The sequence below is a fragment of the Crinia signifera genome, chromosome 4, assembly GCF_055691185.1.
Source record: "Crinia signifera chromosome 4, ASM5569118v1, whole genome shotgun sequence".
Lineage (NCBI taxonomy): Eukaryota > Metazoa > Chordata > Amphibia > Anura > Myobatrachidae > Crinia > Crinia signifera.
The window spans coordinates 142,134,547-142,155,902 of NC_139220.1; the positions used below are offsets into that span (position 1 = coordinate 142,134,547).

Genomic DNA, 21,356 nt, shown 5'->3' on the forward strand with positions numbered 1-21,356 from the left:
GAAACCATACTCCAGTGAACACCTTTATGAGCTGTTATATTGTCTTGATGGAACAGGATCCCACGTCACAGTTTCTTTAGTTATATGTAGTAGTCTATCCTTATGTATCAATGCCTATTTCCCTATAGATTGTAAGCTTGCGAGCAGGGCCCTCCTACCTTTTGGCTGTCTGTAAATACCCTGTTTGTTGTATCACTGTTTCCTTTGTAAAACGCAACAGAATATGCTGCGCTATATAAAGAAAATGTTAATAAATAAAAAATAATAGTCACCAGTTATAATGGCTCCACGATCCAAATAATCAGCTATTATAATTTAATTTGTATTCCACAAAGCTGGATGGACTTTAATTTTTTTTTGCTTACTATTTATTATATTTTGAGTTCGTAACTTGACATATTTGATATCGATCCTAGTGGAACCAGGTACAGCAGCTAGTATAATATAAGAGAACTTCAGAAAGTCATCTGGTAATTATGCTCCATTACCAACTACTGTAAAGTTACTCTACTATACAAATTCCCCTTGCTTGAGCCCTAGAGGTAGCTACATACGTTACCATTGTTAAATCCATTCAAATATGGAACGATCTGTAGTTGGAATAATATCTTGGGCAGATCGCTATTTGTCCTCCAAATTCTTAAAGCTGTAAGGGGGTTTTTCTGATTTGGCACTGCCGCTATGGGAGCAGCACCATATACAGTAGGTCATACTCTGTATAAAGCTTAGCTTATTGGCATCCTAAGCATTGAAGAGATATTAGTCGGTATTCAATGTGAATACCGGCAAGGTGCAGCGAATCCTGTTTAGGATTCGCTGCACATTCGCCACGTTCCGGAGCCTCGCCGGCTCCGGTATTCAACGAGTCAGGGGCTCGCTGCCCCTGACCGGCGAATATGAGCTCCTGCGGCGAACGCCGCAGGGAGCCTGAGGACGGTGGCAGGCAGAGAGATGGAAGTCTCTCTGCCTGCCCCAGAGCGTATGTGGGGGGGAGGTGGGCTCCCTGGGTGCCAGGCAGCACAGACTGCCCCCCGGGGGTACCAGCAGGGGACCGGGTATATTCACTACACCCGATCGTGCATACAGTATGTAACGATCGGGTGCAGTGAATATATGAATATCTAATGAGCGGCTCGGCTCCGGCGCTTTTTTTTTTTTAAATTAAATATATATTCATGTGCTTACAGCACATGAATAAAAATAGCATGCCCCTCCTCAGAATAAAATTCCTGATTTTTTTACACCAAATGTAAAAAACAAAAACACTTTTATTTTAAAAGTTCACATTCCACTTCTCCATAAAAAGATAGCGATTGCTACTCGTTGAATCATGGCGAAAAAAACCTTCAAATCTATTCGCCATCTGGTCATTGAATAGGGTGATTCACCGTTTTAGTCAAAAATTCGCCAAACAGCACAAATTCGCCATAAAAACATGGCGAATCAGGCTCATTGAATACCGCCCATTGTATTTATTAAATGACTATTATTTACACTGTACTTGCAACAGTGCTAGAATAAAAGAAAAATTTGGCAAAAGGTGAATTTCAAATATTTGTGGTTTATTCAAGCAAAAAAAAAAAAAAAAATTCAAATTTTCAGATCAAAATATTACTCATAGATAGAAAATTTTTAAATCAGTTCGTACATTCATAAAGATAGAAATTTTAGAAGTCAAAGCTTAAAAGTCCAAAATAAATATGGAGGCTCTGCTGTATTACAAACAAATAATATGTTAAAATATGCATAATTGATTAACAATTACAAAAGGTGTGTAAAAAAAAAAAAAAAATATCATTAAAGGATGTTTTTCAAACATTGCTATAATATCGTCCCCGGTTTTTAAAATCCCTATATGCCATATCTGCATCACTTTTACAGTGAGGGATTCGACCAAATGGTTCGTGATCATTAAAACAGGAATCAAAAACTTCTTCCACGGCCTGTACTGCGGTCTCCCGGCTCATTTGTCTTACAGCCAAGATAGAGCGAAGGGCTCGTTCTCTCACACACGCCTGTTTTATTAGAAATCAAACACTACGTTAGTTTCAGGAACAAATAATAATCTGTATTAACAAGTCAAATAAGCCTTTGTGCTGGTTTATTTGATATGCTTTGCTTTTAGTATTTTACCATGCAATATATTCAGCAGATGAAAGAGAAAATGTAAACACTTCAGGGTAAATTTACTAAGATGGTAGTTCTAATAAAGATTGGATGTTGCCCATAGCAATCAATCAGATTTTACCTATTTATTTAGCACCTTCTAGAAGAGAATAGATAGAATCTGATTGGTTGCTATGGGCAACATCAGATCTTCAATAGAACTCCCATCTTGGTAATGTAACCCTCTGAGGGGTAAATTTACTAAAGCAGTGGTCCTCAAACTCGGTCCTCAGGACCCCACACAGTTCATGCTTTCCAGGTCAGCTGACTTGGGCATTCATTACTGACTGACAATTTTAAAGATCCACAAGTAGAGCTAATTAATTCACTTGATTTTGTGAGGAGACCTGCACTGTGTGGGGTCCTGAGGACCAACTTTGAGAACCTGTGTACTAAAGCTTCTACAAATGAAGATGTGATTTTGTCTATAGTTTTCTAGGATGCAATACAGAAATGAGATGGAATTTGATTGGTTGCTTTATTTTTTAAGCTTCAATAAATTTACCTCTAAAATTATTAATGGTGAGTCCACACAATTGGTGCTTTTTGAAAAATTGTGGATACCAAAAGAATTTATCTATGAAACAGTGATTTTATAACCTGATTATTTCCTTCTGTTTTGCTACGGGATTTAACACAGCTTATAGCCAATTATCATTTTGTAAAGTTGACTGAATCTGATTGCTTGCTAGTCACAACACCTTCTATGTACCACTCTCTACACACATTAACTGCACTGGGCAAATGTAACTGTGTTCTAAACGTTGACACACCCTCCTTTTCCACCCAGTGGGCACAAGTACAAAGCAGATCTCCCCTTTGTATAACTCCTTTCCCAACTCCACCATTCCAGTTTAAGTTTTAAGGATTTCTATGGTTGAGTACAGCAGATGGTTAAATCAAACTGACTTAAGGCCCATACACACTTACCGATTTTCAGCTGAAATTCGCTCAAAACAGCCGTTTTGAGAGATTTTCATATGAAAATCACCTAGTGTGTATGCCCCAGAGATTGGCGACTAGCGATTATGCGCGCTCCCGTATCATCGCTAGTAAGGTGGTTCATCTGCTGGTTTTACCAGCAGATGTGGCGATGATGGATGGCTTTTCATCCATCATCGCCGGGTGTGTACGCTGCTGGGCTGAAAGATTACACACTTTCAGTCCATCGGAACGCCCCGCTGCCTCCCCCCCTCGCTTGTCACTCACCCTCCTGGTCCGCACAACGCCGCGCCGCCCCGCTCATCTCTGGCTTAATCGGGCTAAATGCTGTGCTGCGGCTGGCTTTACACGGGGTCCTGCTCCCCCGCCCGGCGACACACCATACTCGCCCGCCCCTCTTAACACACCTCTGTCCAGCTACACACCCTGCTGGCCCCGCACCGCCCCCTGCTCAAAACGGCGGCCACACCCCACCGTGGAGTGACACGGCACCACTGTGGATCCAGGTGAGCTGCAGCGGCACTCCCCTCCACCGTGCAGCGGGTTCAAACCCAACCCATTATGTAAATAGCCTTTTATATGAGAGATTTTCAGCAAAGTCTTTCACCTCCTGACAATCTCTCTAGCTCAGTGTGTACGCACTACTTTGAAAGATATATCTTTCAGAGTTTTTGGCAAAGTCTTTTGAAATGAAAATCTTCTAGTGTGTATGGGCCTTAAGGTACTTATTTTGGGCCTCATTCAGCATTGATCGCAAACCAAAAATCTTTCTCAAATGGCAAAACCATGTGCACTGAAGGTAACATGTGCAGAGTTATATGTGGGCGAGTTATTCTGTTTCTGTGCAGGGTAAATATCAGATGCTTTATTTTTACACTGCAATTTAGATTTCAGTTTGAATACACCACACCCAAATCTAACTCTCTCTGCATATTCAGGACAGATGCCATAGTTATACCTCACATTTAGGTATACATACATGCATTGCTTATTATTGTGATACTCAACTTTATGCAAGTGGCTTATATATGGACAGAAATATCTATTTACACACCTGATGATGTTGTTTTAAGCCAAAGTTAAATCGACTGATTTCATTACTAAGAGTGCAGTCTCCACTAAGATTGGCAGCTCTAATCTGTAACAAAAGACAAATATAGATTTGAAAATCCTCAGACTTATTATCATAAGAATACAGGTCCCACAGCCTGGTCCACAACAAAGATCAGCAATTATATAGTAATAACGGAACTTGTTTCCTAGCACGGCGCCCGTCGGGTCCCATCGCATACCATAACTTAAGGTATGCGATGGGACCCGATCAGACCCGATTTTCAGGCTTTAAAGACGTTTCCCTTACAATTAAAATAAAAAAAAAAAAATGAATTATAATGGCATGCTATGTGACGGACCCGATTTTTACATTGGACCCAATGTAAAAATGGTCCCTGAGACCCGATTTTACATTGGGCCGAATGATAAATGCCCCCCCCCCCTGCCCCCCATTGTTAACGCGACGCCACGGTCAATGCCAACCCAAAGCGTGGCGAGCCCGCAAGGGGCGGCGGTGCGTGTCTTCCGACCTTTTCATACCCCCACTATCCTCGTCAGCGTGGAGTTGATTTCATATAGTGTGGCGAGTGCAGCGAGCCCGAAGTGTGGCAAGCGCAGCAAGCCCCGTGATGGGACACGTAATACGTGTGAAGTAATGCGCTGCGCTCGCCACACTATATAAAATCAAGTCCACGCCGACGTGGATAGTGGGGGTATGAAAAGGTCGGAGGACGCTTACCGCTGCGCTCGCCACGCTTCGGGTTGGCGTTGATCGTGGCGTTAACAATGGGGGGCATTTGACATAGTAATTACCCATCAGGGTGGGTATACAATTAAAAATCGGGTCGATTGACTTCCGGTGGGCGGGGCATCTAGCATGGCCGCTTTTTAGCAGAGCTCCGGCCAAAGGTCCCTGAATCCGACGACATCCACTGGTTTAAAATCCCCAAACAGGGTTTATATTGCACCCATCACCTGCAGAATACCGAGGGGATTCTTTTGAGACCATTTTGGGCCAGAGGACAGATTATATCACCGGGGTCCGGCCATCGACACGGATGGCCTGCATGGCGTCCAAAGCAACGTGAAGCAGACGCCACACCAGCGCAGAGGGTAAAGGAGCCTGAACAGCGGCTATCCTCCCTCTACCCCTGCTACCAATACTGCAGAAGACCTTACCTGGGTGAGCGAAGGATTGGAGACCTGAGAGACCTGACCCGCGGCTACACCAGACGGTGAGACACCGATTGGCGGGAACGGGCGCACAGACAAACTCGGCGCCGACGGTGACGTCCACAGGACGAAACGGACGGAGAGCGGAGAGACGAAGCCGGAGACCCGCTGACCGGCTCGACGAGAGGCACAGCGTGTGCAGCGGTGCCCGGGGAGCGCGTCGGAGGAGAGTGAGAAACGACCGCGCAGAAGACCTGGTGAGAAGCCAACTACATCCCAAGCAGAGGGAGACTCAGAAGACGCCCGCAGATCAGAGGCTCTTCTGACCCACGCGGCCACCGACGGCACCGAAAGAAGGACACACGGGACGACGCAGGGGAGAAGCGGTGTGTGCCCAATGCGGAGGAGACCCGGTGAGGAGACCTGCCTGGCTTCAAGCCAGTGGTGAGTTGGGCCCCACTGAGAGACTGGCCAGATAACAAAACCTGCGCTCTGAGGTGAGACTGTCACCCCACCCTGGGGTTAATCCACCAGGGAAACCTGCTCCTGCCCCCACTTGGCCAGGATTATCGCCAAACCATACCCCACCCTCCCCCACCCTCCTCCCAGCAGTTATTATCCTTCTCCCCCCAGGCAAAGACACACGTGGAGGTTATTTGGAGCACAAACCCCCACACCCTGGTTAAAATTACAACTATCTGCCCCCCACCCCCTCTGAGCGTGTTCCTGGACCCTCTGTTATCGCCAACTTTCACAAGGGATATAAACTGCCTGGTCCCTGAACACTGATCCCATTCTGTCTGGGAAGAGCCCATGTTACATATCCGACCCATTGATTGCCCCCAAATACACCTGAATGACTGAGCTAACCTCTAGACATATCTAAAAATCAACACATCATCGATGTTGGACATCTCTCCACAAGGATTACATCTTTAAGATAATACAGATCTATAACAGGCTGATATATGAACTAAGAGACCTCCACTGCCCCCTGGTGACGCCGGTGGGCCCCATACCCCCACACCTATTGTGTCCCCCTGACACACGGCTTGATCTTGAGGACATATAATCTGCTATTCAAGAATTACAACAGCCTGCAAATTCCCCCACGAACCACACCTGATACTTGTAATATAGCTGAATAATAATTACAGACTGCATGGTATATTTCAGCATTGTGTAGCTATATATGTAACAATCGTTATTGCGTTATTTCCAGGTTGATTGTCTCATATACACACTTAGAGCAGATATTTCATACACCTCTAAGCCACAACACATTAATCTAAACAATATTACAAGATTTGAGTGACATCTGGTGGAGAGGAATTTCATTGCAAGAACTGGTTTCTTTCAGATAAGGAATAGTAAGATTAAACTCCACACCCAGACCTTCATTTGGAATTTAATTGCTGGGGAAGGGAAAAAATCATATGTTAACCAGATTTGATGTTACAATAGTCCGCATCAATGATTCCGCACGTCTCTTACCCAGAATCTAAAATACTGGAAAAGCGAGAATGAATCTGGCTCATTAATGTCACTCTAGCCCGATACTACACCGTGCTTATCTAGCCTCCTATCCCTATCGCTTAGTAAAACAAAGTCCACTCAGTGTGACACAGGTACCACATTCCCACACAATCCATGCATACAGGGCATGGATAAATTTATTGGGAAAAACATGCCTCCTAAAAACGCAAACACAACCACCAAAACAGGTAAAAACAAAGCCATGTCTCAAAGATCAGGCCCCTCATCCCCTAGTAGTGTTACAGGTGATAGCCTTGAAATACTCGAAGATAGACCAGCTGGCTTGACGGCCAAAGACGTATCTGACTTTATGATGCCTCTCATTGACCAGAGATTTAGTAGCTTGCAGTCTAGTGTGGATGCAGGGTTGGCACGAATTGAAGCTAATGCCTCCCGTATTGTTGCCCTGGAATCTAGAGTTAGTGATGTAGAGGATGAACTACAAAAATGCTGTGATGAGACGACCACCCAAGAGGGGGCCATCCAGCAATTGCAGGAAAAACTTGAAGAATTAGAAAACAGATCGCGCAGGAATAACCTCCGCTTTGTAGGTATCCCTGAATCTGTAACAGGGGCAAACCTCCTCACCTACCTCAGCGAGGAACTGCCTAGAGCCCTAGGTATTCTAGAAAGCATTGAATTGCCACATATAGAGAGAGCACACAGGTTAGGCGCAACAAGGGAAGGCCAATCTACTCGAGCCCGACCGGTCATAGCCAGATACTTAGACTATAGAGCAAAGGAGGCCATCCTGGCAGCATACAGAAGAGCTAGGGAGCTGAGGGTAGGAGATGACAAGATCCTAATCTTTCAGGATTTCTCGGTGGCTGTCTCACAAAAGAGAAAAGAGTTCTCTGGTATATGCACCCACCTGCACAAACAGGGAGTGCGGTTTGCCCTCCTATACCCATCTAAATTACGGGTGGTGGAGAACGGCACCCCACTGTTCTTCACAGACCCCGAGGAAGCAAAGAGACACTTCATGTCTGATGCCTCACCAAGGAGGTCACCCAATAGATGACGCATCTGCTTACCACAAGCACTTAAACACTATAATGATACGTTCCCGGGCGGGAGTGACATAATAGTATAATAGTATAATAGTATGATGTTATTACACACATTGTTCCTTCTAACTGTTATTAAGTTGTTAAAATATTGTTGGAAAAATTCAAGTGCGTGCCCCTACAAACAGGAGGCGCCCACACCTGAATTTTATTGGTTTTGGAAAATGTTTGAAAATGTTGAATTAGGACACTCAATGTGCATTAATGTTCATTCTGTTTGCAGTCACCATATAAGTTTAAAACCAAAGCAGAAAGAAAAATTAACACTGTATCTTTCTACCTATTTTTGTAGTAGTGTTCTCAGTGAATATGTTCCTCCATATCTGAACGAGAGACTCAGAGATCTGTCCTTTGCCGCATGTATTGCTTTGAAGAAGCTCAGCAGAATATCCTCAAAGTGGGTGGGTAGCCATGCCGTCCATTGATTGCCAGCCAAAATTGCCACCCAAACCCCTGACCATAATTTCCTGGAATGTAAACGGACTACACAATCCTGTTAAAAGAAAAAGAGTCTTGACACGACTCAAACGCCTCAACCCAGATGTGATATTCCTACAGGAAACGCACTGGGCCTCAGATGAAACAAATACCTTAAAAGCCCCGTGGCTAGGCCAATGCCACTCAGCCTCCTTCCACAGGAAAACAAGAGGCGTGGCGATACTTTTCCAAAAAAATCTCCCAGTTTCCATTCTTTCAGAAACCCTAGATCCTGAGGGCCGCTACATAATTCTGGACATTGAACTATACAACACCAAATACACACTAGTGAACATATATGCCCCGAACACTAACACACACACATACATTCAAGACCTGGAACATTTAATACAAGCTAGAACAAATTACCCACTGATAATAGGAGGGGACTTTAATATGGTAGAAGACCCCCTAATAGACAGATCCCCCACCACATCTAGAACCTCTGATTACCAGAGTAGATACCTAATATCACTAAGAGCTACTTTAGGCCTCACCGACCCATGGAGACTGCTGAACCCCACAGATAGGACGCACACACACCTCTCAATGGTCCATAGATCATCATCACGCATAGATAGACTCCTAGTGGCAGACGAACTAATGACCGAATTCACCAGGGCCGATATTTACGATATTTTAATATCGGACCACGCCCCAGTCATGATAGCCCTTAACCATGCATTTATGCACCAAACCGACTATATATGGCGATTCCCATCCTACTTATCGGCCTCTGAGGATTTCAAATCATATCTGATATATAACTGGACCAATTATATAGACGAAAATCTTGATTACTGGGACAAGCCAGAACTCTTTTGGGATGCATCTAAGGCCGTAATGCGTGGCCATATCATAGGATACGTTTCTAAAAAGAAAAAAGAAGCCAGATTAAAACACAACCAATTAAACAATACCATGAAAGAGGCATTCCACGCCTATACCACCAACCCCTCAGACAACACCCTTCAAACATATAAAACAGCGAGGCAACTATTCGAGACATATTTAGCTACCCAAGCAAAACACGCGCTAGACTACACCAGACACAGATACTACAGATGGGGAGGCAAGGCTGGAAAACTATTGGCAATGATCTCCAAACCTCCCAAAAAAACATAATATTATTACCATGCTAAAGCATCCAATTACCAAAGCAAACATAACAAAATCAACTGAGATCGCCTCACAATTTCAAACATATTTTGAAAAACTCTTTGCCTCACCATCTGAAAGTATAACCACACAAGAAACACCCTTTTTAAACGAGGCTCTACCCCCAATTACCCCAGAGCAACAATCAGCTCTAACAGGAAACATAACTTCTGAAGAAATCAACACAGCAATTTCCAAACTCCCACATGGTAAGTCCCCAGGGCCCGATGGCTTTACGGGAGACTATTATCGCATACTTCAAACCCACATCACACCATCCCTTCTAGAACTATACCAAAAAATATACAAAGATGGGATCGCATCCCCTATCTTCAATGAAGCCTTCATCACACTAATCCCTAAACCAGACAGAGACCCTACCCTAACGTCCTCATATAGACCCATAAGTCTACTAAATGTAGATTATAAAATCTTGACAAAAATAATAGCAACACGCCTACAAAATATTCTCCCAGACATCCTCACTTCTTCTCAAACAGGTTTTGTAAGGAATAGACATTCTGTCAGAGCGGTACGTGCAGCTTTGGCAGCGGTCATAGCATCACACAACTCACCCAACACCCGAAACATGCTTCTAAGTTTGGATGCGAACAAGGCATTCGATATGATTCTTTGGCCACACTTGTTTAATGTTCTAGAGAAAAGAGCATTTGACCCGGACTTCATTAAACTCATTCGAACAATATATCACAACCCCTCAGCTTCACTATTAATAAACGGATCAAAAGGCCCACGCTTCTACCTAGAAAAAGGAACTAGACAAGGATGCCCCCTATCGCCACTTCTATTTAATATAGCGCTAGACCCCATTTTAAGAACATTAGAAAATTGTCCAGAATTCAGAGGAATAAAGATAGGCAACCAGGAATTGAAATTATCAGCTTTCGCAGATGACATACTCCTTTACATAGCCGACCCCGAACGCACCCTGCCTATAATTTTAGACAAATTATCCTCCCTAGGACAGGTGACTGGCTTTAGCATAAACACAGATAAATCAGCAGCCCTACCCCTATATGGACCAAGAACACCCCCTCCGTGGGCACAGCAATACAAATTAAAATGGCAAACCACACAGATCCCTTATCTAGGCATCCAAATCCCACGGAACCCATCCACTTTATATGCCATAAATATAACCAAAGCCATCACTACCCTTTCAAATGACATAACCAAATGGGAACGCCTTTCACTATCTTACCTAGGCCGGGCTAACCTACTAAAAATGGTTGCAATCCCAAAACTACTTTACCCCTTACAAATGCTCCCAATCCTATTAACCCAGAAAGATACCCAACAAATTACTCATATCACCCGCAAATTCATATGGGCGGGAGGCCGCCCACGCATCGCCATGAAAAAACTAACACAACCAGTCTTCAATGGAGGCATCAACTTCCCGGACATAATAACATACAATCACGCAGCCCTATTTAGACACCTAAGAGACTGGCTCCACTCGAGCACAGTATACACAAACACACCCTTAGAACAGCGCTTCTTAAACAACACAAACCTTACCAGTCTCCTACACCTTCACAACCAGGAGGTACCTGAACAAATAAAAAACAACCCTCTGCTATGGTCAACCAAAAGGATCTGGCATATACTAAGACATAAGGCAGGACTAAACCAATACCACTCCCTGTTCCTACCCCTTCTTAAGAACCCGGCGTTCCTGGACGGCATGGCTGCTCACCCATACACCGCATGGGCGGCAACGGGGATAAAAGCAATTGACTCCTTAGTGGTAAAGGAAGAGAGACGAGTTATACGTTTCTCGGAATTATCCGAAAAATTTCCTATGGTCAGTCCATACCCACTGGCTTTTCTGCAGACCAATTTCTATGTAATGCATGTGATAAGACATTTCTCTGATAAGGACTGGAATAACACCCTAGATACAATGCTCACCTATGCGGTTCCGACTTCAAGAGCCATATCCATCCACTACACATTTCTAAGACAAATCTTGGACTATACCAAGATCAAGGGGGGTATGGCTACTTGGTTGGATCACTTCCCCACACTTTCAATTCCACAATTACAAAAGGGCCTCTCTTATTCCAGGCAAACACTCAAGGCCAGTATGTACACCGAACTATTTCTAAATACCTATCACAATTCATACCTATCCCCTGTCCGACGTTTCCATATGGGAACCTCAGACACCCATACCTGCCCTAAATGTCATTCAGACAACGCAGATACGTACCACTGTCTGTGGGCATGTCCCATCGCCCGCTACTTCTGGTTATTGGTAAAACAATATGCAGAGGCAAACCTAGTCAATTTCGTTCCCTTTACCCCAGAATGGGCAATTCTGGGAATATTTGACCCGAACACTCGCATGACTAAAGAATGCAAAAAAATACTGCTGGCCTTGAGTGCAGCTGGCAGGAAAACCATCCTCCAAGGCTGGATTGACCCCAGCCCACCACAATTTACTCTATTCCGAGCTAAACTACACTTTATATTCAGAATGGACTGGGTAGAGGCCATAATAGATAGAGGCAAAAAAGTGGAGAAGTTCTTTATGCTCTGGGATTCATATATACCGATGCTCCCATTAAATACCAGAAAAATGATACATGACAGCTTACAGTCGACTACATGGTTCCTAGGCCGAGTAGCCGCACAAGACCCTCCGGTCCCACTGAATGACCATTGATAATTAAATATAATAACAAATCAGAATACGGAAACAACAACAAAAGGAAATAGAAACCACACAAATGTTTATTATTGCAAATGGAAAATGTTTATTGATATATGTGAACACTGAGAACATGAAATTGACTGTTAAAAAAAAAAAAACTGTAACAATTTGTATTATGCACAGAATGTCCTAATAAAAAAGTTTTGGAAAAAAAAAAAAAAAAAAAAAAATCGGGTCGATTTGGTCACATCGACCCGATTTTTCCGACCTGATTTCATACAATTGAAATCGGTGGCGCCATGCTAGGAAAGAAGTACCGTAATAACATTTATATTTACAAAACTGTACACTTTCTAGTGTGTGTATAAATAATATATTTATACGCACACACACACACACACACACACACACACACACACACACACACACACACACACACACACACACACATATTTTGTGTAACATGACTTGCAACACACGGAGGATGGATGGATGTTGACACCTTTGTATGTAGTTGGCACCTTGGGTTCCAGGAGGAAAGATTCGACAAAACCGCTAAACAAAAAGATGCTTTGAATGCTATACAAACTATATATTGGCAAATAAAAGGAATGGAAGTAAAATGCAATAAATATTGTAAACCATTAATATGCAGTACATACCTCAGAGCAGGCTAAATGGCGAACATTGGTAAACCAATCCACATGTGCGCGGCAGTGATCATAGGCATGAATCAGTTCATGTGTTACCACTCTGTTCATATGCGATTGACTGTGAATGTTATTTTGACACAATACAATCTAAAAGTAGGGCAAAAAAAGAAAAAAGTTATTTGCATTTTTTTAGGGTGGGATTGTATGAATAAGGAAGGGGTACTTGTATAATAGAAGCATTTATTTATCTTCCTTGTTTCTGCCTCTGGTAATGCCCAGACTCCTACACTTTGAGCCTATCATGATAGAGACACCAGGATCACTATGCAGGAGTTCCTGCATAGTGACAGGACATTGGCTGCAGGTGCATGTGGCCATTTAATTTTCTGCAGCCAAGAAACATACTGTAAGTGTGCACTCTCTCTTAAACAGCTGGCACCCCATGCTAATTATTAGAAGAAAAAAAATGACATTTAAAATCTTTCCAGAGATACCCCTTTAAGCATATATTCAAAAGATAATTCTGAAAAAAAGCATCAGCCCTGGATAATACATAATGGTAACACAGTAATGCCTGAATAAGCAGCTAAGCATTTTGGGGGGTGGAGAAACCCTCCCTGTTAGTGCTTACCCTTCCTTTTTACTGCCTAACATTACTTTCCCTCCCGGCAGCCTAACTCTACCGCTCCCTCCCTTATGGCTGGACGCTGACGTCAAGCGGTGGATGGGGCGGAGCATCAGAGTGTCATGTGGGGAGGAGGAAGCATCACTGACACTGCTGCCTCCTCTATAGCAGTGAATGGGATTTTGGTTGCTCGACCCGGGGTCCCCGTTCAGGTATTGAAAATGGCCCTTTCACACCGCAAACTCACCCGGGTGGACTGGGCAAAAACCCAGCGTCCACCTGGGATATTTGTTGCTTGTGAAACGAGTATAAGAAAACCCAGCATACTTATGATATGGATGCCAGCTTTCAGGATTCTGTTATAGACATCAATACTGATATTAGAACATGATATAACAGGCTGCACACAAAATATAAATATACACACACACACTATATATATATATATATATATATATATATATATATATATATATATATATATATATATATATATATATATATATATATATATATATATATATATATATATATATATATATATATATATATATATATATATATATACACATACATACATACATACATACACACACACACACATATATATACACACACACACTAATTTCCGTTAGATCAGCACAGTACTGCAATTTATTATATTATTATCAGACACAATTAGTTTGAAAGAGAGTGGATAAAGTACTGTATGGGGCACACTACTAAAGTATAACTGTTGTTGCAGTACATAAAATAGTTATAAAACCAAAGCATATAAACACGGAAACAGAACTAAATTACATGTAAAGTATATGATAAAACAGGATATGGATCCTGTGTAGGAGGGCCACAGACCAATCACTGAGATTAAACAATATGGAATAAGTGATAAAAGGAATCGTCATAAATGAGCAGTGTACCGCTAATCTGAGTGCTGTCTCCTCATTTTCACCTGATATTTCTACACACAACTTGTTCCCATTGCACTGATCAGTTTGCAGACATTCCAATTTGTACCTATTTTAGGTAATCCAAAAAATACTATACTTTAGAAGTGTTCCCTATACAGTACTTTAACCTCTTCCCTCCATTTCTATTTACTTGAAGATGGCACCTTCACTTATGCTGGCCACACATCAGACCAACTTTCCTCCAACCATTCAACTAGTTGGTTGGACTGAAAATCTGGTACTGTGTGGGGGCAAATGTCAATATGCAATTTGCTCACAAACTCAGGAGAATTGACAAAAACATTCAGTGACATTTTTAAATCAAATAGGTACATCTACCAGTTGTTGTCCATTTTGGGAAACAAATGACTTAATTACATTGGCTCCTATCCAGTGCCAGGTTTTTATTCCATCCAACCAACTAGTTGGATGGATGGAGGAAAGTTGGTCTGATGTGTGGCCAGCATTAGACTCCAATAACCGGCCTCTTTTCCTAAACATAGAGCAAACTGTATAGATAAATTGTCTAACTATTAATCTGGTTGTGCTGCAATATCCTTTTCACTAGGGCGATAGTGCATATTACATTTGGGGATTACAGTTAGTATTTCACGTTGAACAGGACTTTAAGTCGGCGGAGTCTTGAGAATTTCCAAATTGAATATGCACTTTTGTGATGCAATCTGGAGGACTCCAATCATTGACCATAAAGTAGCAATGCAAGTGTTGGCCTCGGCTCCTCTAAGTTTAAACACTCCTTATACAAGATGTAAAGTGACTTGTATATGAAACATATGCCATATATCCAACTTAGTAACGTAAAATGATATTCTATTTGTTTTTGCTGTTATACATTTTTAGTCAGAGAAAGAGTTGTCTGTATTGTGGAGTCTAACTGATCATTACCATCTTTCTGTAGCAATTCAGTTTTTAGATTTATTTTAGCTTTTCACTTACTTCACATGTATCTGCATCAAATCCTCCACTCACTGATCCATCACAATCTTCACAAGAAAAATGTCTGTCTTTGGAAACTGTGCTGGGAGAAAAAAAAAAAAAAAAGCAACCTTCAGTTTTTCACCTGTAAAGAGGTTTATTTTACAGAACAAAGCTCTTACTAATGCCACCATATTTGCCTATACTGTACTTCTCTAGTGTAAATCCTCACAGTATGATCATCATTGTTCAGCTACACATGCTTAAAGTGATGAATGATTCTTAGGTTGACAGTAAAGTTTTATCTTTCTATTCTGGATGATTAAACACTCATATACACCATGTAAAATAATGACCTCCCCATGTTGCTGAACCCCCCCCCCCCCCCCCCCAAATAAATATAAAAAAAAAACGGTACTCTTTACCTAGAAGGGCGCCCATCGCATGCACTAAAAAATCGCATGCAATGCGACCGACGCGATGCCCCATAGGGAACAATGTTAAATGTCCCAATTGACCCGATTTTCCTGTTCAATGTCTCAATTGACCCGATTTTCCATAGGAAACAATGTTAAATGGCCCACAGAGGCCAAATAGGCACCCTGAAGTGTGAAATGGCCCCCACAATTGTTAACGCCACCCCACGATCAACGTCAACCCGAAGCGTGGCGAGCGCAGCGAGCCCGCGAGGGGCGGCGGTACGCGTCCTACGACCTTTTCATACCCCCACTATCCACGTCGGCGTGGAGTTGAGAATAGAAAGTGTGGCAAGCGCAGCGAGCCACCGAGCCCAAAGCGTGGCGAGCGCAGCGAGCCCCGCGAGGGGACGCGGACACCTTCACAGGTATACGCGTCCCCTCGCGGGCTTCACAGCTGTCCGCGTCCCCTCGCCACGCTTCCGGCTCGCTGTGCTCGCCACACTTTCTATTTTCAACTCCACGCCGACGTGGATAGTGGGGGTATGAAAAGGTCGTAGGATGTGTACCGCCGCCACTCGCCACGCTTCGGGTTCACGTTGATCATGGGGTGCCTATTTGGCCTCTGTGGGCCATTTAACATTGTTTCCTATGGAAAATCGGGTCAATTGGGACATTTAACATTGTTCCCTATGGGAAATCGCGGGCATCGCGTCGGTCGCATCGCATGCGATTTGTTGGACGCATGTGATGCGACCGACGCGATTTTTTTTACTAACGATGCCCACGATCAAAATCGTGGGCGCCCTTCTAGGTAAAGAGTACCCAGAAATCACCAGGAAAGCATATCACATTGGAGTGATAGTTGAGGTGGTTACACAGTGGTTGAAGAGAAGAGTTGCGTATGGTTTTGTGCATTTTTGCCTGGTAACTTGGGGGCTTTTACTAGCATTCAGATTGGTTCAGTCAAAATTAAAATGGTTATCACATGGTTTTTGGAAATGGTGCATTGAGGTGCAATTTTGCATCTTTGGTGATGCTTTTGGTGGGAAAAAAAAAGGTGTTTTTCACTAGAAATGTGCAGGTTCGCATTTACTCTGATCTCAAGGCGGGATCATATTGGCTATAGGCGGTCACAAATTTTTGGATAGCCAATAAGAACAGTATGGATAAATCTGAACTTGAGCCAATTTGTAGGTAAGAACTGATTAAATACAAACCAACACATCTCTATTTTTCACTTGTCAAGACGCTCAAAAAAAACCACCAAAGTTTTTGAAGAATGTGAAGGTGGAGCACTAGACTATATATAAAAAAAAAATTGATCAATTGGGTATCACATTAATGGCACATCAAAAGCCAAGTCAGATGAAGAATTACCAGGGAGCTGCCAAGGAAGTTCAAGGGTTACAGCCCTTAGTGTACACCACATTCCAAACGTTAGCCAAATTATTTTAATTCTAGAAATAATGGATCTCCGTGTCAGGGACGTTTTTACAGGCAGTTCCAACTGCACAGGATCATGCGCGGCTTGTTCTCTGTTTCTACTGGTTCTCCCTCTGTAGGCAGCTTTGTGTAGAGTCTGTCTCTACCCCATAGGACCAGGCAGACTATGGATGTTTCCAACGCACTTTGAGGATGGGTGGTGGAGCTAAGGATGACCCTGGCTGTCCTGAGGACCCAGGAGGAGAAGGAGAGGAACACAGTGGCTGCAGGACACCCCAGAGGGTGCCTGTCTGGAAAGAGGCAGAAAGGAGAAGACCACATGTAGGAACAATCCACGCGGGACAAGGAGGAGAAACCAGAAGAAAATGTATCTCCTTCCGTTTCTTCAAGCCGCAGAAGAAACAGCAGGGAGTGCTGTTTCTTCCCAATGCCCCAGCGTCACCAGCAGAAGGATGCGACAGCGGTGCACAGAGGAAGGTACATGGTTCTTCGCATGTAGCCCTGGACAAAAAACGCAGTCTGGAGAGGTGCTCTGCATCATGGGCAGCGCTGAAGATCACACGATCCGGAGATCGAAGAGGGCAGATGCGCCATAACAGAGGTTGAGACTCCACAAGGCCCTTCCCTTGTCCTTGCCCTGTGGCATATTACTTTCAGCATAGGGAGTGGGCTCCCCCTTCTTCTGCTGGCCCCATTGTAGTAATATTGGGCGATAGGTTCCCCTTGCTATTAGTGACATGCATGTGCTCTGTATGAAATAGGAGTATTCTATGTGGGACTCATGTTGTTGTGTGGCTCCGGGTTACATGTTCTAGGTGTGCAGCAGGTGTGTTCTATGCTATATGTATTGTTTGGCAGTCACTAAGGGGTAGATTTATTAAGCTCGGTGAAGTGATAAAGTATCTGGTTTTTATCCCCGGCCAATCAGCTCCTGTCTGTCATTTTTCAAACCAAGCCTGAAACTTCACAGTTAGGAACTGATTGGCCGGTGATAAAAACCAGACACTTTATCACTTCACTGAGCTTAATAAATTTGCCCCTCAGTTCTTACATTATTGTGGGGAATTAGTACAGTCTAATGGTAATGTGTAGCTTGTAGTATGTAGGCAGATGTAGTGTAGTGTTTTGAATGTAGTGAAGTGGAATGTAGTGTAACGTGCAGGCAGATGTAGTGTAGCTTGCAGGCAGATGTAGTGTAGCGTGATGCCTTCCTGTTCTGCGCTCAAATAACTGCTTTTTACAAATATGTGTAAGGGGATGTGGATTTTGTTTTGTAATGATGTTTCTTTCTACATGGGGCATTATGTATAATTGTCACTACAGGAGACATATGTGTAAGCTGCAAGGAACGGGTCATTCATTATTCATCACTGTGCAAAAATTGGGGTGTAAGGAAATTTTTTCCCCCGGCTAGGTCACACTGTTTTTATTTGGGCAGAATTTCTTTAATCCCAAATTGTTTTTAATGGTTTGCACTGGGAGCAGAATTGTATAGAAAACAGCCCTACTCCTTGGCAGCTATGGATGCAACATGTTAAATTTCTGATGAATGATGTGCTTCAACAAGTTGTTTTTATTCACAATTATTTTGTCTTTAACAAGCAAAGCACAGTTTATGGCACTGCAGTAACAGCGTATACAAATACAACCTAGCACAGCAGTCCTCCTGCAGTTAAACTCACGAGAGTGCCAATTTAATGATGCACGTTACAGTTAATCTAGTTCTGAAAAGGAAGTTGAATGATGTATATACACCATACCTCCCAAAATGACCCTCTCTAGGAGGGACACAATGCTCTGCTCCTGGACTTTCTTCCTAATGTTTGATTACCTTCATCTGTGTTGAACAGGTTAACTGATAAGAAAGGTGCTTCAAAACAGGTGCTTGCAATCATATACATAAAGAGGGAAGTGCAGGAGAGAGCATTGTGTCCATCCTGGAGAGGGTCATGTTGGGAGGTATACATTAATTAGTATAGGTGCATGATAAAAATGCATGTATAATTATTTCTACATTTTCTTAAGGAAACTTACCAACCAGACTGTTTCATGGCATCTAAAAGTAACTTGGCATATGGACCTAAATATTGGGTAAAAAATAAATATAAGTGTCTGAATTTACAATCTTCAGCTACTACATACGTGGGTTAGGGTGGGTGTACTGTAAATACATGTATTGCATGATATTGTAAAGGAGAGTAAATGGCATATAAGCTCACATCAGAAACAGAGGTGTCTCTATGCACTGACAGGCAGTAGTACATCACACCTACTTATTTCCATGGTGCTCTGCAGCATCATCTGGCAGCTGGAATTCAATCTGTCTGCGCCGGACTCTAGTGGCTCCGAGTTGCCCTCACTCCTCTCTTCCCCCGGTACACGGTTTACCGGCGTGCGTCCCTCCATGACTTGCCCTGTCACCTTTACACTTACAACGATCAAAATAATCCATCTGAGCCTGCACAGGAGGGCGCCATCTTGAAACGTCACTGCCTGCTGCCCCAGCTCACCCTGGCGCCGGGTAAATACGTCAGCGCAGCAGCCATAGAAATTGTCTTAAATTGCATTTTTATCTTATATGTAATGATTCCTGAATACATCTTACTTCACTTACATCCCGCCGGCTGCAGGTGCTATACGTAACCATGCCTGTGGGGGCGCTGTGTAATGAAACCAGGCATAGCATGGGCTGCAGTATCACGGCTGGTCGCGGGGGTGCGCTGTCCAGGTCCTGCACTTTTATTTTTCGACCCCAGGCGTCACCGGTATCTATGGCTACTACTGAGATGACGCGGGGCATGCTGGGATACCTTGCATGTAGGGTGCGAATTGGAGAGCGGGTGAGTACGGCCGGGCTCACGGGTGGGTTGAGTGACAGCTAGCAGCCAAGTGCATGTCCCGCTAGGAAGCAGCAGCTCTGCCCTCCGTATAGGTTATCGGGCTGGCCACTTACCTCTCTTGGGGCTCATGTGCTAGTCATTCCCAGGGATTTAGCAGATGAAAACAGGCTTTGAATAGAAATCAGTTGTAGCACTGCAAATCTCAGCATGACATTGCCAGTTTCCTGTACTATGGCAGCTGGGGAGCCGGTGAGCCCCATGTGACATAAACTAGCCACAGAGGAGGCCAATGTGTTCACATCATATGAAGCTCAGTGGTATACAGCCAGCAACTGACATAGTAATTACTAGTTATACACAAGGCTGGAAGTTAGCTTGTTATTCGAGGGTTGTGTGCTGCATATACTATACTTTTTCTTTTTGTACTGCTTTCGGATCGCACGCACATTGCGTGCCAAACGCATGCGATCTAGCCCATAACGCATGCGATTTTCGCAGCGTGTATGGGCACCTTAACAATAATTTGGGCATGAAATGCACTGGCAAAGTAGGCATATACACAATATTTAACCATTTTGAATAAGTAGCTGTAGTTTTGCAAGGGTTAACGAGTCTTTGGCCACAAATTTGACACTTGAAATAGTGGGGTGTCAACAGAGGGGTTTGGGCATAAAATACACTGACAAATTGGGCACGTTCGCCATCATTTAAGATATCATTTTGATTAAGTAGCTAAAAATCTGCAAAGGTCATATGCTAGTGACTACTGTTGATTTCCGGTGTCAAATTTGTGGGCCAAGACTCCTTAACCCTTGCAAAACGGAATGATTTGATTAAGAAGGTGGAGCTCGAAGAAGCTAACTTCCACCCACAGACATATGGTATGGAGGTTCACTATGTTGACATTGTGAAAATTAGGATTATTCTTGCTTTAAACAGATATTGTTGATATTATGACCATGTTGACGTTATTTATAGCCACATGGTCAATGTTACTAATATCTCCCAAACCCCATAGACTTGACTATGAGCAACACAAATAATTGGAGGAGCTACAGCATCTACACAGCTTGTTTCTAAGATCAGAAATAAGCTTGGGTTCGCTTTGGAAAGATGAGCAGGACTGTCTCTGGGAGGATGTGGATCGGGGATATTAATCATGTGGCACTCCAGCTGCTGTGGAATGACAACTCTCCTCATGCCCTGTCCTATTAGCAAAACTGTCAGGTCATGCAGGT

General features: G+C 43.3%; 2 protein-coding genes across 2 annotated transcripts in view; one reads left to right on the forward strand and one right to left on the reverse strand.

Moving 5' to 3' along the window:
• Window positions 1-1,541: 1,541 nt before the first annotated feature.
• On the reverse strand, window positions 1,542-20,002 carry LOC146074495 (mitochondrial inner membrane protease ATP23 homolog). The gene is made up of 6 exons (XM_083182640.1): window positions 19,552-20,002; window positions 19,313-19,358; window positions 15,438-15,519; window positions 12,915-13,052; window positions 4,163-4,246; window positions 1,542-2,015 (listed from the first exon to the last, which is right to left on the reverse strand). The coding sequence occupies exons 1-6, from the start codon at window positions 19,682-19,684 to the stop codon at window positions 1,812-1,814; spliced, it is 687 nt and encodes a 228-aa protein (XP_083038766.1). The 5' UTR covers window positions 19,685-20,002; the 3' UTR covers window positions 1,542-1,811.
• Window positions 19,990-21,356, forward strand: part of RPAP3 (RNA polymerase II associated protein 3) — a 56,046-nt gene continuing 54,679 nt past the window's right edge. The window contains exon 1 of the mRNA XM_083182639.1: window positions 19,990-20,118. The gene's annotated coding sequence lies outside the window, so the exon portion shown is untranslated. The remainder of the gene's footprint in view (window positions 20,119-21,356) is intronic.